Source organism: Mytilus edulis, chromosome 8 (genome assembly GCF_963676685.1).
Source record: "Mytilus edulis chromosome 8, xbMytEdul2.2, whole genome shotgun sequence".
Taxonomy (NCBI): domain Eukaryota; kingdom Metazoa; phylum Mollusca; class Bivalvia; order Mytilida; family Mytilidae; genus Mytilus; species Mytilus edulis.
Window position 1 is genome coordinate 15,944,747 of NC_092351.1, and position 23,139 is coordinate 15,967,885.

The 23,139-nt window shown below is 31.3% G+C and overlaps 1 protein-coding gene across 1 annotated transcript; it reads left to right on the plus strand.

Annotated features, from left to right (window-relative positions):
- Positions 1-19,330: 19,330 nt before the first annotated feature.
- On the plus strand, positions 19,331-22,674 carry LOC139484931 (psychosine receptor-like). Its single transcript, XM_071268978.1, has 2 exons — positions 19,331-20,668; positions 22,315-22,674. The coding sequence occupies exons 1-2, from the start codon at positions 19,545-19,547 to the stop codon at positions 22,535-22,537; spliced, it is 1,347 nt and encodes a 448-aa protein (XP_071125079.1). The 5' UTR covers positions 19,331-19,544; the 3' UTR covers positions 22,538-22,674.
- The last annotated feature ends 465 nt before the right edge of the window (positions 22,675-23,139 follow it).

Genomic DNA, 23,139 nt, shown 5'->3' on the forward strand with positions numbered 1-23,139 from the left:
GGCCAATCAATTTACAACCAGTTTAAAATTGGCGTTAAGTGTTCACAAGACTTTTTTTGTTACTTGTAAAGACAACTCTATGTGTTGCTGATGATTTCCGTTCATTTTTTGTATATAAATTAGGCCGTTAGTTTTCTCGTTTGATTGTTTTACATTTGATTTCGGAGCCTCTTATAGCTGACTATGCGGAATGGGCTTTGCTCATTGTTGAAGGCCTTACGGTGACTTACTTTTGATAATTTCTGTGTCGCTTGGTCTCTGTTGAAGTGTTTCATTGGCAATCATATTAAAAAAAAATATTTTTCAATGCCCTTCAATGAAATTCCAAAGTCTTGCTTGTTTCACAGGTCGGGACACACACTGTATAAAACCCTCTTTTCAAAACCGTATTGGTTGAGTCATAGATGTATTACATCTATGGTTGAGTGTAAGAAACAAACACAATTGCAAAGAAAATAAAGTAAGCCGTCAAATGTCTTGTATCATTAAACTACTTACCGTATTATTTAAGACACATTATTTGAAATTTTAATAAATGATTTTTTTAATATTAATAAATAGGGAATAAATTCCACAACGGCTTGCCATAGATAGATACGTATTATAAATATAGAAAAATGAATTTTGTAATCAACAACAAAAAATATTAAAAAAAATCTGTATCATATACCCTTTGATATATTTTAGAATGTACAAAATAATGAAGTACAGGGACCTGGTTTTCGAAAGTATCTTATGACTAAGAGGCAGCAGTCCTTTTGCGCCAATTACTGTTTTTCAGGGGTATCATTTGCGCCAAATTTTATTTTCAAAATGTATCAATTGCGCCAATGTTCGGAACTCATTTGCGCCAATTTACCTGTACATATATCTATCATAAATATTAATGATTACTATATATGTATTCTTATTTTTGCCCCAAAAGGTATCACATGTTAGGAGATATTTCACCATAAAGACGAGTTTCTGAAGAGAATTAAATGACTTAAGCAGCATTAGACAGTCAATGTACAGAGAGAGAATAAAACTTATTGCTTTGCTTAACAAAGATATGCCAATATAGAAAATAGAGGTTTTTGCTCTTTATGTTTTAGCCACAAATGTTGATGACACAGAGCTTTGTTCCACCATGCATATGGGCTTTATTATTATTATGAACTATTATTAACTATTTTATTGATTTCATCCTTCAATGTTTGTGTTTTTGGACAATAAAAAGAAGTTAAAAGCTACTACATACATTAAATTGGGAAGTACCCATGCAGCAGCAGTAATAAAAACATATGTTTCAGAAAAGGAAACATGTGCCGTGTTACATTGCCGGTTCCAAGTCCGAATAAAGGAGTAAGGAAGTAATTTCCTTTTAACTGGCGCAATCGTATGTTTTATTTTTGGCGCAAATGAAACCATCTAATTTTAAAACATGTGGCGCAAACGTAGCATTTGAGAAAAAAAGTTGTGGCGCAAAAGGACGCATTTTTGGCGCAAACGGATCTCTCCCGACTAAGACATGTCTTATGATGGTCTTACGACATGTCAAAGTCGTAATTAAGATATGTTTTCGAAAGTGTCCTAAGTTACGATTTGTCATAACTTATGTTGTAAACTTAAGACCCCTCGCGACATGACTTATGATCGTCAACTAAAATTTTAATTGCTTTTCATGTATAATTCCATGTTAATTGCAATAAAAATATATGTTGTGTTTCTCAGTTAGCTAATCAGTAAAGATTTGATTTTTCTTAATCACCTACGTGAATTAAAATTTGAATCTCATGCCTGCGTCATACAATATTGAATTCTTTTCTTACTCATGGTTTTGTATAATAAATATACATATTATTTCGTTCCTAGTATATTTAATAGTACTATATTAGTGATGTGCTCGGGCATTTCGTTAAGCGGGTACTCGATGTACCGAATCTTAAAAGTATTCACAGTTAAATAACAATGCATGTATGGTAATACACGAAAGCGAAGTTCAAGATTTATTAGATATTACAAACTAAATTTAAACAAGTTATCCACTTATATTTCAATTCCTTTTTGTATAAAATTTCATGTTCATTCTAACGAAAAAATAGAATATTCGTAAATATTAAGAAAGGTAATAAATAATATGTTCATACTTTTCATTTTTATTTTTATATTTATCACTTTTTAATCATTATTTTAAATAATAGAAAATAATGTTCACTTATGACAGTCATAAGAGCATCATAGCTATGACTCTCTTAAGACAGCTTTGATTTACATCCTATGACATATCATATGATAGTCATAAGATCATCATAAAATATGTCCTAAGATATATCTTATGACATATCTTATGATACTTTCGAAAACCAGGCCCCTGGTTAAAATTGTTATCCACAAGCAACTGTATTCTTAAAAACTGCTACAGGGAACAACTGTTTAATTTCTGTAATATTAGAAGCAGTTGTATTTATCAACTACAACAATTATTATTTAACTTAGGTTTAAATGAGATCTGGTATAACCAAGACAATTTGATTATTGATACAAATTTATTATTATTTGTAAAAACAAGGATATATGATCAAGCAAAACAGACTTTGAATGATCAACTGAACGATTCATCCAAGTGTTATTTTATTTATATAAATATATTGTCAATAATGTATGTTTACAGAATTATCAAACTAAACATATGAATTTTAGACTGTATTTAACTCGCCTTAGATTGTCATCTCATAATTTGTTTGTTGAAGTAGGCCGTTATCATGGGGTAAATAGGTTAGATAGAAAGTGTACTCTTTGTACTTTGAATATCACTGAAGATGAATTCCATTTTGTGTTACAATGTGAAAGCTATAGAGACTTGAGGAGACAGTTTATTAAACCTTATTATTATAGACGTCCATCGTCGTTCAAATTAGTGCAACTTCTCAGCACGGAAAATGTAAAAGATTTGAGTAATTTGTGTAAATTCTTGTTTAATGCACTTATAATCATAGGACCAAACTGTTATTGGTCAATACTTGATATGTATTTGCTTCTCTGATGTATTATGTCATGTTGTGTTATAGAAATGTATTTGTATTTATTGCACTGATAAGCATAATGTGCTTAAAGTAATAAAGAATTGATTGAATTGAATTGATACCCAAGCACCAGTGGTTATTACTCTTCATTCTAACATTTACATGCATTATATGCGTGAAAAATTCATAATTAATCATAATTGAGAGGGGAATTGCATGGGTCCTGGTCCCGAAATCCCGAGCTTAAAAACATGAAATCCAGAGGTCCCGAATTTAAAATAAGATAAATCCCGACATCCCGAAATTCGAAAAAAGAAATCCCGGATCCCGAAAGGGTCTATCCCGAAATTCCGAGCTTAAAAACACCCGATCCCGACGTCCCGAAAAGGTCCTGCCCACTCTTGAGACAACCAAAGAGCACATTACAATATTTGTCAATCGACTTGGCAGGACATTTAGATAATAAGTGAGAATAATTCGGGTGGACTGTATAATTCTTTCACCAAACAAACTTGCCAAAGCGAAAAAATGAGATACCACACAAAATCAATGTATCTAAAAAAAAAATGACGACTCCTGTAAAAACGTACGTTCCTTCACCAGGGTTGGCACAAGCTGGTTTTATAAGTATTGTCCAACCCAGTGAATGGGAAACACTTTAAAAAGTGGATTTTATAGATGAAAGTAGGGTTATTTGGATTACTAACCTGAATCTTTAAGAGTATGCAGTGGTCAATTACAAATAAAATACCTATATGCATTCATATTTTTTAATATAAAATTCGCTTGTTTGAGACTATCATTATATCTGAACATTAAAATTAGAAAAAAGTATTGAACAATCAACTTTTGGATATACATAAACACATAGACCAATGTGAAGAATTAAAAATATGTTCTACAAAATGTAGGAATATATGTAATTCTCCAAAACATTTATCAAGCAGTCATTCTTTCAAAATTGGTCGAACTTGAATCCAGAGCCTTTTTAGAATATTATATGTTATTACTCGTGTTCTTTTTTCACTGCTTGAGATATAAATAACACATAGCTGCGAGGGTGGTAGAGCCGATTGATACCTCGAGAAAACAATAAGTCATTGTCAACCGCGGCGAAGCCAAGTTTGACAATGCTTTTTCGAGGCGTACCAATCTGCTCTATCCCCCTCTCAGCTATGTGTTATTTAATTTATTACACTGAATGTTCTATCATTATTGTTTTTTATAAATGAATTTTATTCAAGGGTATTTTCTATGACGTCACATTAGTTTAAACATATATATTTATAGTGGATTGGGAAACAAGTTTTGCAACTTATATTAATCCCTTTCAACTTTGCAGGTGCGAGTGCTGCCTTGTATTGGCATTAGCCTGCTCTTTTTCGAAATCTACAAGGGTGTCTTTAACGTGCAAGATATATGGCTCTCTCTAGATCTTAAAACGGGTCAGCCATTTGTTTCCTCAAGACCATACTCGCAAATGGTGTCAAGGGAGAGCCAAAAATTCAGTCCCTGAAATTTTCATCCCAGACGGAAATCGAACCAGGAACCTTTGTTTTAGTAGTCCGATGCACTAACCACTACACCACGGCTCTCTTGACGTCACATTGTATAACAACATTATGGGTATTAAAAAAATCAACAGAAGTGAAGCGAGATGTTTTATTTATTATTTTGAAAGACAAACAAAAGAATCTGAGCCAAAAGGCGGAACTTAAGCATTCAATTTGACTTTATTAACTTCAATTCATTGTCATTTATATTAATGATTTTTGATTGGTCTGGAAGAGAGGGTAACATTTAAAAAAGTGTCACCCTCTAAGCCATGTTATAGTATATAAATAACACATAGCTGAGAGGGTGATAGAGCAGATTGTTACCCCGATAAGCATTGTCTACCGCGGCGAAGCGTAAATTAACACCCTCGTAGTAGCCAAACAAAATATGGCATTTTAACGTGAAGTATAATAAAACTATTGTCACATTAATCCATATGTCAGTTTACTAGGTTGCTCTCCCAATTTTGTCTTTATAACGTAACAATAAAAAAAAAAACTGGCCATGGCATACCAGTAGGAGGTTTATCTGATATAAAACCAGATTTAACATATCATTTTTCTCTGGAAATGCATGTACAAAGTCAGGAATATTTTAACCTGTTTTCCGATGGAAAATATCGATTATTAATTTGGTGATGCACTGTGGGCGGTCGGGCTGAGGGGTGGGCGACTGCAAAACAGTATACGTACAATAACTTGAAAACGCTTTGACAAATCTTTTCTAATACAAATATGTTGTAACACCAAACGTCTTAAAAATATGAAAGTCCTTACTAGGAAAGTATTGGGTAAAATTACATCATCTACAATGTGAAAATGTGGAACAGAAATGTATCATCTTTTGAGCACAATGTTCATTCGCCGAGTTTGGTCAATCACATGTGTTACCCAATGGTAATCCTTGTCTTATCAAATTGTAGGTCATTATTTTCTTGTTACATGTATCATGTCTTAAACCAAAAAGCTAAAACATTCTTATTTGAATGATGAAAATTTCGGTCCTTATCTTAAGTGAAAGACAGTCAAGTTCTAACATACGGAATTTGCTATGTTATTCTCCTTTTTACGTGTAAATTTAAAATAAGAATGAAAAATCGAAATTTCTTGTCCCCCAACCTTGTAAAGTATATATTTTAGTCGTGTTGGTAGTATTTACCAGTGGACATTAAGCAGGATTACATTAAAATAATATATCCTGATACAAACATATTTGTATAGAACTGAAATACGTCCGTTTCTTCAATTTTCGGGGAGAGGTTGGGGATCAAGAAGGAATGGGCAAATTTTACAAGTCAGAAAAAAAAACCAGATGTTCGATCTTCTCAAACGCGTTCCAACTGTGTACAAAGAACAATAACTCAAAATATTGATATGACTTATATCAAGGATTTGTATAGTAAGAATAAAGTCTTTAACCATTACAACATTGTCTATACGTGACAAAAATAATAACACAACTCGATGCATGTGTACAAAAAAATCACGTTCCGATATCGTAAGTGACGAGTAGTAGTAGTAGTAATAGTGGCGAGTACCGAAGTCTCGCCGCGGAAGAGATTACGATAAACCGCGAGATTCCAATCCTTCTAACTATACAAATCCTTGCTTATATCATGATATGGTGGGTTCAATTGGATTCAATGATACTGTCCATGTTCATATCGAGTTAACTTTCTTTTTATAGTTTAAAATTTGTGGGTAATAATAATTGTTACCGAATGTTACGTATTCAATCATAAGTGCCAAGACGAGAGTCGACAGTTCTCTTTTTCTTGCATTTTGATGTTGCATGCCTGTCACCAAATGTCTTATAAGACATAATAGACATGTACACAGATGTTTAAAAGTATCAAAAGTAAATGGGCACACAAAGGGAAAATCAAACTCGTCTTAGGTAACATTTAATTAGGGGGGGGGGGGTGTTGCAAAATACCGGACGGGTATGTTTTATACAATTAAATGACATATATTTTTAAAATGTGACCATTTATCTGATAATTACTATATTTATCTGCTCTCCTTTTCAAAGATTCATAATAATAAGTAAAATTTTGAAATGTAAATATATTAGTTTTCAGAAAGGCCAGATTTGTTAACATGGAAGATATGATCTCTACCTATTTATGCTATTTAGACAGCTACTGCAATACAACAATACAACTTTAATGATAATCATCTGTAACTTGTAAGTGTAAATCAACATTTGATAAAAATAAATTCACCGTCATACCCTAGCTACTCTCAACCTCCCCCTCTCTAAAGAAAAATAAAATAAAATAATCAAAGTCGGGAACGTGAAAAGCCGCGTGAGTAAAAACGGAAACGTTAGCTTTGAAACTGCGACACTATAACGATAAAAAAAATGACATTTATATAACTCGTAAATTGCACAATATGTAATAACTGTAATTCTACCTCAAATCTTGCTGTAGTATTTTAATTATTCAGTGTAAAAAAAAATGAGAATCAACTCATCAACTATAATAGCCAATGTCATCAGTAGTGGCAGATTATAAGAGTAACTATTAATAGCACTAATACATTATAAATATGATGAATATCAATAAAAGCTTTTTTCGTATGCATGCCATATCCTCTCTTTTTCGAAATGTAACCGATGTATGTACATGTAATGCAACAGGTCTCTTGTATCTCCGGATTCGCCAACTTATGAAATATTTTTTAAGGTACAAATTGTTCTATCTCAACATTTTATTTCGCGTAATGAAAATGACTAGATATAAAATGTATTATTTAACTTTTTGTTAGTCACGTAAACATGGTAAGCGAAGGGACTCCAACATTTCCTTTCATATACACATATTCAACGAAGAGCAATTCAAAGATTTCAAGTACACAAACACTTATGGAGTGGCTGAAGACATCCTTGGGTGTCGGGTGGGGGGGGGGGGGGGGGTCTTTTTCAAGTCTAGTCTTACTTTAAGGTAGCACAATACAAAGATTTTTAATCCCCAATCAGACACCTTTAAACTGATGTAATTCCACTCATCTTTCTTTAAAATTTATAAATGAAGTACCAAAAGAAGGAAGAAAGATTAATCTTTCTTCCTTCTTTTGGTACTTCATTTATAATTTTTAAAGTCTTTCTTCCTTCTTTTGGTACCTCATTTATAAATTTTAAAGAAAGATGAGTGGAATTACATCAGTTTAAAGGTGTCTGATTGGGGATTAAAAATCTTTGTATTGTGCTACCTTAAAGTAAGACTAGACTTGAAAAAGACCCCCCCCCCCCCACCCGACACCCAAGGATGTCTTCAGCCACTCCATAAGTGTTTGTGTACTTGAAATCTTTGAATTGCCCTTCGTTGAATATGTGTATATGAAAGGAAATGTTGGAGTCCCTTCGTTTACCATGTTTACGTGACTAACAAAAAGTTAAATAATACATTTTATATCTAGTCATTTTCATTACGCGAAATAAAATGTTGAGATAGAACAATTTGTACCTTAAAAAATATTTCATAAGTTGGCGAATCCGGAGATACAAGAGACCTGTTGCATTACATGTACATACATCGGTTACATTACGAAAAAGAGAGGATATGGCATGCATACGAAAAAAGCTTTTATTGATATTCATCATATTTATAATGTATTAGTGCTATTAATAGTTACTCTTATAATCTGCCACTACTGATGACATTGGCTATTATAGTTGATGAGTTGATTCTCATTTTTTTTTACACTGAATAATTAAAATACTACAGCAAGATTTGAGGTAGAATTACAGTTACTTCATATTTCTTCCTTCTTTTGGTACTTCATTTATAAATTTTAAAGAAAGATGAGTGGAATTACATCAGTTTAAAGGTGTCTGATTGGGGATGAAAAATCTTTGTATTGTGCTACCTTAAAGTAAGACTAGACTTGAAAAAGACCCCCCCCCCCCCCCACCCAACCCGACACCCAAGGATGTCTTCAGCCACTCCATAAGTGTTTGTGTACTTGAAAATTTCATTATGATATAATTATTACATAATTAATTATTATGTAATTAGTTGCTATATTGTGATGTCCACGCTTGAATGAATTTAGCTTCTTTGTTATTCATAGCATCCAAAAATATTTTATAGATTCTTGCACAACACAGTTTGCCCTCCAAAACTGTGTCTCAGATTTTTCCTATTGCATTGCATTCTCTCATAAATCTTCAATGAAGTTTGCAACATCAATTCATAAGAGAAAATCTGGAAATCTGAGACATAGTTTTGAAGGTCAAGCTGTGTTGTACAAGAATCTATAAAATATTTCGGGATGCTATCAAGAACAAAGACGCTAAATTCATTCAAGTGTGGACATCACAATATAACAACATTACTAATTACATGATAATTAATTATGTAATAACTATGTCATAATGAATTTTTCAAACTTTGAAAGATTAATCTTTCTTCTTTCTTTTGGTACCTCATTTATAAAATATAAAGAAGGATGAAATGAATTGCATCAGTTTAAAGTTGTCTGATTGGGGATGCAAAAATCTTTGTATTGTGCTATCTTAATGATGTAATTCTTATAATCAATCAAGGGAATTTTCATAACATAATCAGGTGGTTTGCATTTAGAACTTAGTAATTGTAGAATCTAAAAATGAAGTAAATGCAAAAAAAGATCATTTTTCATTTGATGTATTTGGATTCAAGAAACATCACTTCATAGGTGTGAAGAATATATACTTAAGATTTACAAAACGTATTGATATTTGGTCACTTAAGTCTAATGTAAACAAAACATTTAAAAAATGAGGCATTTAAATAGCAACGAAAAAGTTTGGAGATATTTTTACATAACTTTTACTATTTTTCAAAGAGACATATGATTATTTAGCACATGCAAAGCAGTCAAAAATGACATTATTTGTTCATTCCACTTCTTTTGGCATATCCATGCGATCTTCCCGGTTCAATGGTATCAATCAATTCCATGACAAGTAAACAATAAATCCTTTACTCAAATTGTAAAAAAGGAAATCGATTATATTTTGATACAATCATTTAGTACAAAAAATTCATAAGATATAATAAACAATTTTTATCAAAATTTAATGAAATTTTAATACAGATTGACTATTAATTTTCACAAAGAGTACAACATGAACATGATGAACAACATTTCATTCGGACAACCTACAAACCACGTGTGAAGTTATGTTCAAGCAAGATGAAATACATACTATCATAATGCATGTGAATGTTGAATCCGTGTGTGTATATGTATATAAGTTTTAATCCAATCTAATTAAAACCCGATCTCTCATCGCTCCTGTTTCTGATATGTCGCGTGGGAGATCTAACGAAACCGGCTTTGAGGTCACATGTGAGTGAACTAAAAGTCATAAATTTATTAAGATGTGCAAATGAGTTGACGACCTATTATTAAGCCAATCAAAAAAGTTTATTAATTATTATGACTGACGATTTCGTCGTAAATAAAATGAGTTACATCCCTTTGCCTTACGTTAAACTTCCAAGATCGTGGAAGACTCAATTTCATTGGTCGAAAAAGACACACCTACGAGGTCACTCACATGTGACCTCAAAGCGGGTTTCGTTAGATCTCCCACGCGACATATCAGAAACAGGAGCGATGAGAGATCGGTTTTTAATTAGATTGGTTTTAACCATGATTACTCAATGAGTATATCTTTAAAATAAATTGTGTCATGTAGCTTTTACATTGCATCGCATTTTCAACATATACACACACACACACACACACACACACACAAAATTTACAAGAGATCATCAAATACCAGTAAACTTCAAAATAAAACTACAATATAAATTGCTGTCGTAACAATCAGAGAATAGTTATAAAATTAAGTTTAAGTAAAAGAACTAGTAAATATTGCAAATAATTTATATTATATTGCCGCCAGGAATTACTTTTGAGATGTACATTTATTGTATTTTCAGTGTGTTAGTCCTCAATGCTCTTCAACTTCGTACTTTATTTGGCATTCAGTTTAACATTTGTTGATTCGAGCGTCACTGATGAGTTTTTTGTAGACGAAACGCCCATCTGGCGCATATATATACAAAGTTTCAATCCTGGTATCTATGGTGAGTTTAATTAGAAATAGCAAGAAAATATTTACTGAAATTATATTTTACATGCAGAAACGATAGTAGGATTTATAAGATTTGTCATGGAAGCAATCATACTAGCTGTTATACGTATCAAAAAGGGAAATAACTAGAATAGTAATAGTATAGAACGTCGTTTACATTTAGTTATTTAGTGTCTTAGTATGTTATTGCTATGCAGCTGTGCAGCACCTTGCAACGCAACCATATGGATTTGATGTTATGAATACAAACTTGTGAACTTCATTATTAAATTGAATTAACTATAATTTATCAAATATTCACACATTCACATATAATCAATTGATCTGAAGTAACAAACGATTTACAGATATACATGTATAGATTGACAGATTTATCACACGGAATGAGGATGTATCTCCATTTAAACAAACAAACATGATAATACAATCATATGGTCATTGTATGTTCTTTCTATGTTATAGAGGAAGTCCAAGTTACTGTCCATTCCAAGGAGATAATATACACGGATGCTTATAGGGTCGTTATTTATAATTTCTCACAAAAGGTCCTTGGATTTTTAAATTTTATTAATTTAAATACATCTGAAATATTAAAAAAAATAATACATTTTGTACATAGATCAAAACTTTTAAGATTTTAATTAGTTTTGTAATGGTTTTCATCTCTTATCCCCCGTGTTTTACCAACAATCTACTGACATAATTTGTGAAATAAAGATTACCATCAGTCTACTAACTGAACGGAGTATGTAAAATTCCCTAATATCTCAGCATCGTTAAATTTTAAAATGTAACTTTTGATGAATAATAGATATAGATTACATGATTTCGAAAGACCTTTCATTACACGTAGGTAGTTTTTGTATACATGTAACGATAGTAATGCCAACGACTTAATTGGTGTTTTTTTATCGTTTGATAGTGGCTTTCGTTACACTGATTAATGATTGTAATGGTCGCAAGGGCCACTTTGCTTTTTCGAAGTTTAAGTCCATATCCTTTTTTTAGATTTAAAAACTCAGGCACATCCGGTGCAGTCAATCATTATAAGTATGGTATTTACTTAAATTTTTCTTGCGTCCAATATGCATTGTTTTGAACCATATTATTAGAGAAGGGACTATTTGAGTACATTTGTACATTCATACATTAATATAAAAAGAATATGTGGTATGATTGCCAATGACCAAAGAGACCAATGACACAGAATTGAACAATTATAGGTCACTGTGGGCCTTCAATAATTAGCAAAGCTCATACCGCATAGTCAGCTATAAAAGGCTATATTCAAAAATTAAGCACACCATAGCACTTACTTTTTAAAAAATTTGAGAAAAGAAAAAAAGACATGCTTATTGATAATAAATAATTAGCTCGATAACTGATTAATGGTGCCTGTCTGATCAGCCTAAGAACTTATGCAATACGGGGAATATTCATTGTATAATCTCATGATACTTATTCTAGTAGTTAAAACAGTCCGTCGATGATTTATTAGAAAACAAAATAGTATATCACGCTGAAAATAGTATATCAATAAATTACGTAAAAAAAAGGAATATTTTACAGTTAACAAGTGCTTTAAATTGCTGTTTAAATACAAAAAGTTTTTTTTAATCCTGAGAGCCAAATTAAATTGTAAACTTTGTTTGCATTGTCGAATAGACTCGCTCATTTTATAACTTGATTGACAACTACATGTATTGTTCAGTTACAGCTTCCTGTTTAAAACGGAGTGAATAGGGGTGAGTAAGAAGGCATGGTTTCAATATTATATATAGCACTGAATTATTTACAACTCCTGGTTCATTCAATGGCTTGATTTCCCTTCTAAGTTTCTTAGTGCATACTCACAGACATTTGTCTCAGAAACAAATCCTATATAATACCTTAATATAACACATACATGTATTATGGTATATAGGATTTTTTTCTGAGACAAGTGTGCATACTTTTTCCGTGTACATGTCAATAATGTTAATTTTCAGAATTTTGACAAATACAAAAAGGTGAGAATTTAAATAAAAACAACACAATTGATTAAGTTGTAAAAAAGAGAAATACAAACTGAAAGAATATAAAAGAAGTTATATACAAGTTATGCATCAGAGAAAAAGATATCTTATATTGTCCAAAATGTTACAAAAGATTTAATCATAAACACGACTTGACATCTTTCTGGTTTGTGCATTTGTCAATATTATCCGTGTACTAGATTGCTACCTAAAAACAAACTGCTTTGGCTATCGTGTACAGCAGCTTTTTGTCTGTATTTCCAATTGACATCGCAATACATTGGATTTCCCAATGGTGTACATCAGGTTTTGATCTGTATTGCCTATTGCATCTGCCATGCCGATAACCGGTAATAGGATGTGTAATTCAATTTTCTAATAGAATTACAAAAATACTTATTTTTCTATCTATATATGTAACACAGATATCAAGCAGTTGAATTCTTTTTCTTGGTCGGTTTATTTGCAGAGAAGCCTGAGGGAGTTGGAACCTCCGTTTCTAATACTTTTAAAATTAAAGAAATTGGAGGTTTGTTAAAAATCATGTCTGTACCGACGTACTGACTACTGCGCTGATGATACCCTCTGGGAATGATAGTCCACCAACAGAGGTATCGACCCAGTGCTGTAAAAAATGAACACAACATGTTAAAAAGTTCGAAGCGCTTTTCTGGATTTACTTCAACAGGAACGCTCAAAACTAACTTTTTGGAAGCAAAGAATGTATAATAACCTAAACAGTTGACGAGCTATTTGACCAAAATAGACCTAAAACAATAGCTAACTTTATCTAAGGTCATAAACGCTTTCTAAAAATTGAAACTAGAGGTAAATCGTTTTGTACATAGTCATTTGCAACCCAGAATCGTTTTTTCACTGTTTACTGTTCGTATAGTAATGGACACTTTAAAAAGAAAAGACGTATGTGGGCGTTTTTCAATAAAAGCGTTCCTTTCAGACCTAAAAAAATGGAAAATTAACTAGTCTAAAATTTATTTTCAAGAGTTATTTTGAATACCTCTATTATAGACCTGTTTGTAAACAAAAAGTGCAATCTCAAAACATCTTTAAAATGATATTATTTTCATAATTTGTGTACTGTTTCGCAGGGGACTTATATCCCCTACGAAACTGCTTCTAAAAACACATATTTTTGCAATTTTAAATGTTTCCTATAGACATTCCAGTTTGTTTACTTTATATACTAGAAAAATCTCATTTTTTTTTCTGAATTGGAGAACCAATTTTTATCGATAAAGATTAGACAGTACTTCACATATGAAGGTACAACTCATGTTACGTAGTGGACATTTTGATGCGTTTCGTAGTTGACAAAACCGTTTCGTAGTGAACAAAAAGTTTCGTAGTTGACATCAACCCTATTTTATGTTAATAAAAACATAATAAAAATTACATGAAACTAATCTTTGTTATTTGCTTTGCACGAATATAATTGAAAAAAGAGTAAAAAAAGACTGCATGGTAGTGGTAGTGTCCACTACGAAACGTTTTTCTCCCAAACTTGTTTCGTAGGGGAGCGTTTCGTAGGGGACGTATTCACATGTTTTATTTTTTTCTCACAACCCCTATATTGCAATAGTAACAAGACTGACTGTATTCATCAAAGCGTTATCAAGCTGTACACTGATATTTTTTTCATAATTTTAATACCAGTTACTGAAGGAGATTTGATCCGTTTCGTAGTGGACATTTACAAAAATACGGTATCACTCTGGTCCATTTGATGTGCTCAATTTTTCTTACCAACAGTTTAATTGCCGTTATAAAAACATCACTTCTTTTGTAAGACCCTAATGTTTATATCTCTTGCAAACAAAAAATTACATTGATTTTATAAAACTGTTTATAAGCAAGTTTTAATGACTTCGTTTCGTAGTGGACATTGTGTTAGGGACACACCTTCTAAAATAAAAAATCCTATGTTAAAAGCTGTTTAATAAAATATGTTGGCTCTAAACATACTTTTGAATTATTAAAGAACTTATATTAAGTAAAATTTATGTTTATTTCTACATTTTTTTACGATGTTTTAGAGTATGAACTGTTTCTTTGCTTAAAAATGTTATATCTAATTCAATGTACTGACTGCACAAAAAATTACTTGCAAAGATCAAACACATTTTGTTTAAAGTGGCTAGGACAAGAAAGTACGTTTTTATTGAAAAACGCCCATGTATCATTTTAAAACGAGTACTGCTCTAAGAAATTTTATTTCGTACATTAACACAATTAAATTCTACCCTGGTCTTTTGTCGGTGCTTTGATATTGGCGTGTTGTTTTTTCTTTCCTATCTAGTTTGATGCGTAAAACATTGTAGTTGGCCTTCAACAGTTTAACTCTAGTCCGTACCTAACACATGGTTTATAGCAACATAATTATGTACAGCATGTAAACAATTAGCATTAGTTCTTGATTCAATACATGTATATAATTGTTGATAATGCGATAACCTATCAGACCTTCTGCTAACAACCCATGTGTCAGGTGTTCAAGCACTTCATATTTGATCAAATGTTCATTTTAGTATTTAATCAACATACATGTAGCTTTGAAAATAAAATGTTTGCATTGTTTTATACTGTTGTTCCTGATTTATTCTTATATAGATATTGAGATCAGTATTAATGAAATAAGCGTGATGTTTAACTTGAGTAAATGCAAGTCAATCAATCAATTCATATGTAGAAAAACAAGTCAGTCATTCTTTTAAAGAAGTCACAATTTACACACAAGATAAATAAACACGAGAACAAAAAACAATTATAATATTTAAACAAAAATAAAAAACAATCAAAGTAGATTTTTTTAAAGTTAAATAGCGATTTTGATAGAATATGAATTGTGGAGGTATGCAAATTTTAAAAATTAATCTATTTACTATAGACATATCCGGGTTAGACAGCACATTTGCTCTTCATTTGACCTATTCTTTAGTATGTATCAGTTCGCTATCTGAACATTGTGCTTACACAAAACTATTCTTCCTGATTGGTCATGTGAAGTTTGATAGACTTGTTGTCAACGTTAAGATAATGACATTGTAATACACAAGCTTGAATAAAAATCGTTTACTAATCTAAATTTATCTAACCGATATCAAAATATGAATAGACTTTTACAATCTTTATCGTTAAAATAGTTTACTTGTATATAATCTATGCATCTGATAAATGTTAACTAGAACTGAGGTTCAGCAATTTTCGGAAAGTCGAAGTACATATGAACGTAGACAATATAACTTTTTAGTCATTACATGTAATTATACGAAAGTGGAATAATATGTATATTAGTAAATAAACATGTTAAAGTAGCCCCTGGTCTCTATAACTCCCAAGCTTCTTTCAACTGCGTCATCCATTTATAATAAATGTCTTAGAAAAGTTCAAAGCATAATAATTTTTTACTCTTTAAGCCTTCAAAATGTAACTTGTTCCAGTACGAATATATTAAGATTACGCATAAGTGTGGAGAATCTATTGATCTGTAATATAAATATTGTACGGAAGTATCTAGTTTCCAGTAGTAAGAACGAACTCGAACCCAGTGTATCACTTGGAACAAGTGTCACACTGTGTTTCGTTTAATCCACCTTTTCATGTTCTGACCTTCAAATGAACTTTAAATGGAACAACAAATACAGCTAAACTAGATCTTAGGCAAGAGCCTGTAGTTCATTGATTGTCATATCTGTCATATATATGTTTTGAAAATTGTTTTGTTATTAATTAGGCCGTTTGCAAATGGCGTCTCGTTTGAATTATTTCACATCTATCATGTCTGGTTCTTCGACCTGAACGCCAAGATCATTACAAAACCCCATATTTATAGTATAAAAGAGGGACAAAAGATACCAGAGGGATAGTCAAACTCATAAATCGAAAATAAACTGACAACGTCGTGGCTAAAAATGAAAAGACAAACATACAAACAATAGTACGCATGACACAACATAGAAAACTAAAGAATAAGCAACACGAACCCCACCAAAAACTATAATCTGAACATTCGGTTATAGATCCTTATAGGTCAAGAGAGGCGCATTGATGACGATGTTGTGATCCCCTTCAAATATACAGGTTACAGTCCCGTCCGGTGAGAATAGGGATTGCTAATCCGCTGCAACTTTTATACTTTGTACATTGCTCTTTGCACGTTAGAAACCTTGCAACAACTCTGTGAGTGATCCGTAGGTGACTTGTTTCAAGGCTTTATTCTCCCTTATCCATTAATTTCTTTTTTCCAATGACATTTCAAATTTGTAATAGTTCTCAAATAGAAGGTTCACTGAATACCTAAAATAAAAAAGCGTTTTTCAAACTGCCTTAAAGTGTAAAGCTATCCATAATCGTGTTTGGTAGAGAAAAACTCTTAAATGTTTTATTTCATTATATGTCAATAGGGCAGTATTACAATATAAAATATGAGAGAAACAAGCAGATGATGAAAAGAAGTCGAAAGAAAGGGTAAACGACTAGTACATTGTAGTAAAAATTGTAATGTCACCCTTTTAACAAAATGAGCTTAAAAGTATAAATTGATTAAAATTTAATAATATTTAATTAATTTTAAGATTGGTGAATTCAAAATAAACTAGGAGTTATTGGCATTTAGTTCGAATTGATTACATAATCGTATAAAACGTGTTGCGAATGGTAAATAATATAAATGCCATTGGAGTTCAGAAGAAACTTTCTATCAGGCCGAGAACAATACATTTATAAAATACCACACACAATAAAATGACAGTCAACAAGTGTTTTCAATTGGAAAAATCGGCACCCTTCAGGTTCTACAACCATCCAAATTTGTAAAATGTGTTTGCGTTGTTGGAGTAAAACATCAATTTATAACTTTCCTTTACAACGATATTGTTCAGTAAGACTTCCTGTAGTAAGAGAGTGTGTATGTGTCAAATGAAGTGTGCGTAGTTTAGTGATTGTTGGTTGATGTCCGTCAAATTTCGTTTATTCTCTTTGCATAATTCAGACCGCGTCCCTATTTGATTTTATTTCTGTCACTTTTTGTCTTATCGGGCCTTTTTCGGCTGACTCTATATGATCTTTTGCCATTGTTGAATTATATTATTGTACTTATATATCGCCTTTATTTGGAATTTGGTTGATATTTGTTTCATTGGCAATCCTACCATATCTCACTTTATATACAATATATTGAATTGTTGTCATCTGTATTGATAAGGCAAACATACATGTATTAGTGATTGTAAGCAATGATCGACGGCCATTTAGGTCTATTATCATTCACACTATTTGTAATATACATTGTTCAGATTTCCTTGTTTGTAGTCATAGTAGCATTTACCAAATTGTCAAATTCATTATTTATTGTAATGAACAACATACATTGATTGCGTTTACCAGATTTGGCACAAACTCTTTTTATTTTTTAGATTTTCTACGCACTTCAACTATGTGATGCATTCAGATGGTCTCTTGAAGTCGGAAAGCGACTCTGACGTATCAATTCATAAGTCGTATCATTGGATTTCTACTCAAAATTATATAAAAAGATTGATTCCGTTAAAGATAATTTGAAGGAGTCTAAAAATACTTAGTTGACTAAATATCTATATACAAATTTATATAAAAACTACTGTATTTAATGCTTGATGGCTTAAAGTTTTCGTAATGTGTATTGAGTGGTGTTTTAACCTGGACAAGCAGTGCTTGTTTAAAATGTAAAATTTGACCTTTATCTAGGTTTCAGTAAAACTCGACGCAGATATTGCCGAGAAGAAACCAAATACATTTTCCCGATAAAAATTAGTCAGTAGAATGGCCAAAAAGGCAAAAAAAAACAAGAGGTTTCAAATGATCTTTTAAAAAAATAGAAATTAGAAAAAAATCAAAAAATCAAAGGAAAATTCAAAAAGGCAAGTCCCCAATCACATGGCGAAATCAAATCAAAAGCTCAACTAAATATCTAAATTAGTCAGTACAATGGCCAAAAAGGCAAACAACCAAAAGGTATCAAAATGTAATGATCTTTAAAAAAAATAAAAATTAGAAAAAAATCACAAGAATACTGAAATCAAAGGAAATTCAAAAAGGCAAGTCCCCAATCAAATGGTGAAATCAAATCAAAAGCTCAAACACATCAAACGAATGGATAAATAAAAAAGATACTTAATCAACACCATTTTAGTCAACCATAAACGCTCACTCTCTTTGCATTTAAGGGTACATTTGACGTACACCAAATTATTTTAAAATGAAATTTCAATAACTAATGGCATACATTTATTGAAAACTATTTAAAGGTATAAGCTGTTTTCGGTTTCTATATTTATCCGTCTTATCACATATGATTTATGAGAATACAAGTTATTCAAACGGACATTGTATGACAAGGTTTGTAAGTACAAGTGCATACATATGTCTCTTTTGCTGAAATGCATGCATGCTTATGAAATATATAGAAACATAATAAATTGATCTTGAAAAAAATCTGAAAAAAATGACTAGACCCATGTTTGCTTAAGAACACTTCCTGATTGGGTATGTGAAATTTGATAAAAGGGTCCTCATAGTTTAGATAATGACATTGTAATCAGCAAGATTATATCATATGCAAATACATGATTTCATTTCATTCACTTTATATCTTTAACTAGACAGGCTTCCACGAACTTTTTTAAGTAGTAACACATTGTGCATTTATAACTAGTTTGGAGTACACTTAACCACGTGGTGTGTAACAATATTTGAGGACTCTTTTAAAACAATGCGAGATATCCGATTAGAAACACATGTGAACTGTACATTTACATGAAAGGACTCATTATTTTGTAACACAACAATATTAATGGAGAAAATGTGATATTTGGCAATTATGGATGCTCCGAAAAATATTTCACTGAATTCAAATGCCTCACCGAAGAGTATGTCATATCTATCCTTGTTCAATTCAACAGGAATAACCACAATATTCCAGTCATTTCATGAAAATGAATCTCTGTACTTTTTAAACACATCAACTATCAACTCGACCTCGTCAGAACAAAGTTTCAGTATTGACGAAGTCACCACATTAAACTCCGTTGAAAGTTATTTATGGACGTATGTGTCGCCCGTCTTAATTCTAGTTGGAGTATTTGGAAATTGTTTAAGCATTGCTGTTCTGAAAAAGATGAGATTTTGGCGACGGACGCCGTTGTTTTTATTAGTCGTTTTAGCCGTAACGGATATAACAGTTTTGTTAGATGGTCTATTACGCTATTGGATTAAATATGCTTTTAAAATAGACATTCGAACATTGTCAAATGCAAGCTGTAAAATTAATTTATTTGTGATTTATATTGCTATGCAATACTCTTCATGGATTCTTGTTTGTGTGATCATTGATAGATTTCTCAAAACAAATTTTCCATTTTTTTACATGCGTGTAGCAACTATTAAGAAAACTTGTCTCATTATTTTAGTCCTTTTTATTATATTAGCAGGGATAGACTTGCATTTCTTCTGGACCATCGGAATAAAAGATGGAGAATGCGATGACTTAAACCAAAAATACCATAAATTCATTGAATTTGTGTTTGTATATATAGATATTGTTATTTTATCTGCATTGCCTTTCTTAATAATGCTGATTCTGAATGTGTTCGTTTATAGAGCTCTAAAAAGACATCATGAATTTAGGAGCACCTCCGTTGTTGAGTCACGGCATAGCAGGAGAAAAAGAGGCAATAGACGACAATTCAGTAAGAAACTCACTCGAATGCTACTTTTTACCAGCACCTACTTTTTATGCTCAACAGTCCCTATAAGTGTATACTTTATTTACGATTCGTATGTTAAATTTGAAGATGATTTAAATGACGCAAAGAAGGATGTTGCTTGGTCGGTGATGTATTTATTTCAATACTCAAATTATTCGCTCAACTTTGTTTGGTATGCTGCATGTAACAAAGTGTTCAGAGAAAAGGCGAAAGAAATATTTGGATTTAAACCAAAAGGGTAAGTTGTAATATGTAAACTTGTGTACTGTTATACCGCTGTCTTAGGTTAAGGGGAGGGTTGGGATCCCGTTAACATGTTTAACCTCGTTACATTCTGTATGTATGTGCCTGTCCCAAGTCAGGAGCCTGTAATTTAGTGGTTGTCGTTTGTTTATGTGTTACATATTTGTTTTTCGTTTATTTTTTGTACATACATTAGGCCGTTAGTTTTCTTCTTTAAATTGTTTTACATTGTCATTTCGGAGCCTTTTATAGCTGACTTTGCTCATTGTTGAAAGCCGTACGGTGACCTACAGTTGTTAATTTCTGTGTCATTTTGGTCTCTTGTGGAGAGTTGTCTCATTGGTAATCATACCATATCTTCTTTTTTTATATTTGTATATTAACGTCATATGTCAACCATGGACCAATTTATCCTGAATTTAGTACTCGGGTTGTGTTAAAAACAACCTTTCAATCTGGTATGATATATAAAGCAGTAACTAATTGTGTGAAATTTAAAGTTAAAAAAAACCCACATGTCTGTCCTTTTTATTTTTAAAATTCATTCATTTACACATTAAGAAATATAGGAATAAACTGATTTAAAATAACAAAAAAATGTAATCAAAATTGGGAAAATCTACATAAAATAGACAGTGGTGAATGAGTAATGAGGGGATATAAATGACAATGACATATTCATAGGCTTTTTTTAAAATACTAATTATAAGATGACTTCAGTAAAGGTCAGAATATTAACGCTTGTTTTTAAATAATTTATTTTCTGTTTTTATTGCAGTTAAATTTAACAATCATTTATAAATGTTATTAATATTATCGCCATTATTAATTGAAAAATAAATTATAAAATTCATTCCCAAATCAAAATGAATAAAAAAATTAATTTGACTACAGTTGTACCAAATTATTTTTAATATTTATTGCAATTTTTTTTCACTAAAGTCAATATAAAATCAGTCTTAATTCTCTTTGGTTGGGTTGTTATCTTTTTAACATATCCCCTATTTCCATTCTTAATTTTATGCAACACAAAGCCAAGCCAATACAGTTATTACACATTCACAATCTATAAAAGAGAAAAACTGATATTTATATAAGTTGATATATTGGTATACCCACATTGAAAAAAATCAAATTAAAAAAGGGTTGGTGAGTTGGGTAACATATAAACGAACTGCTGATTTGTTAACTACAGACAAACTCCGAACAACTTTATATTTCAAAGAATACTTTAGTTATGCTTAATCATGCATGCTTTTCTCATATATCCGTAAAAGCTGCATTATAGAGGCACTGATTACTGAACTTACAGTTTACCTTCAGCAATATCAAGCCATTGCTAGGAAACAATTGTACAAGGTTTTGACCACTCGAATCAAAACAATTCAAAACTAAATTAAATATGAAGTTAAAGAGCATTCAAACACAAGATTTAAAAGAAATGTGCCAAATGATATAAAGAAAATCTAAACGTGAGTTTGAAAAACGTCAGTGTTTCGTACAATTTAACATGTTATAAACAGTGTACATTAAAAAAAAATCGAGCATAAGCTAAACGAATACTAAGTACATGTATGCAGCCATATTTACATCAATGAAAATGTACATTGTGATTTTAATAATGTTCTATTTATGTTTCAGATTCAGATACCAAAATGCAACAAGAAAGCACAATCAACGGTCTTCGTCGATTTCTCATATGACGACGTCTATCGACAATTCAATGAACGAAGGAGTGTCTGAGACTTACGATGAACATTCGGACTACTCAGAGGATATTCAAACAAATGCGAGTAAATATGTAGATCCAAACCCTAATACTCATGCCGCGTCTGTATCAATGAACACGTACGAACATATGTAAATATTGAACAAACATAATAGATTCTGTGATAGTTTGTTATTGGTTGACTTGTTGACAACATTATGATTTTCATTTTTACAGTTTAAATTAATTTTTGTTTTATAAATATTTTGTTAATAAAATATGAAGTTGTGGAACATTTCATTTAACCTAACCTCATCAAAATGTACTAACACATTATACATTGTACATATATTTTAAAATCATATGAAAGTTTAAACTAAAAATAGGTTGAAAAAACCATGTTCACATATATGAATGGCTAAGTTTTATAAGTCTTTATAAGAGTAAGTGAACTTTTTTGTAAAGGATAATCTTATTTATGATCAAAATCTTCTGAAATGAATTATTGACCTCCAGTACACTATTTTCCCTATATAGTGGGCTTCACTACGATAGAAAATGCCGTAAAAAGTCGGGAATATGACAATTTTAATCTATTCGATTGATCTGTTTGAGCATTTGAATTTGTCATTTCATAAGGAACTTTAATTTCTGACTTTTTCCTCGGAGTTCTGTATTCTTGTGATTTTACTTTTTATGTATTTTTTACAAGTTTAATAAACGTTCAAAAGGTAATAGAATCTAAAACGTATGTTAAT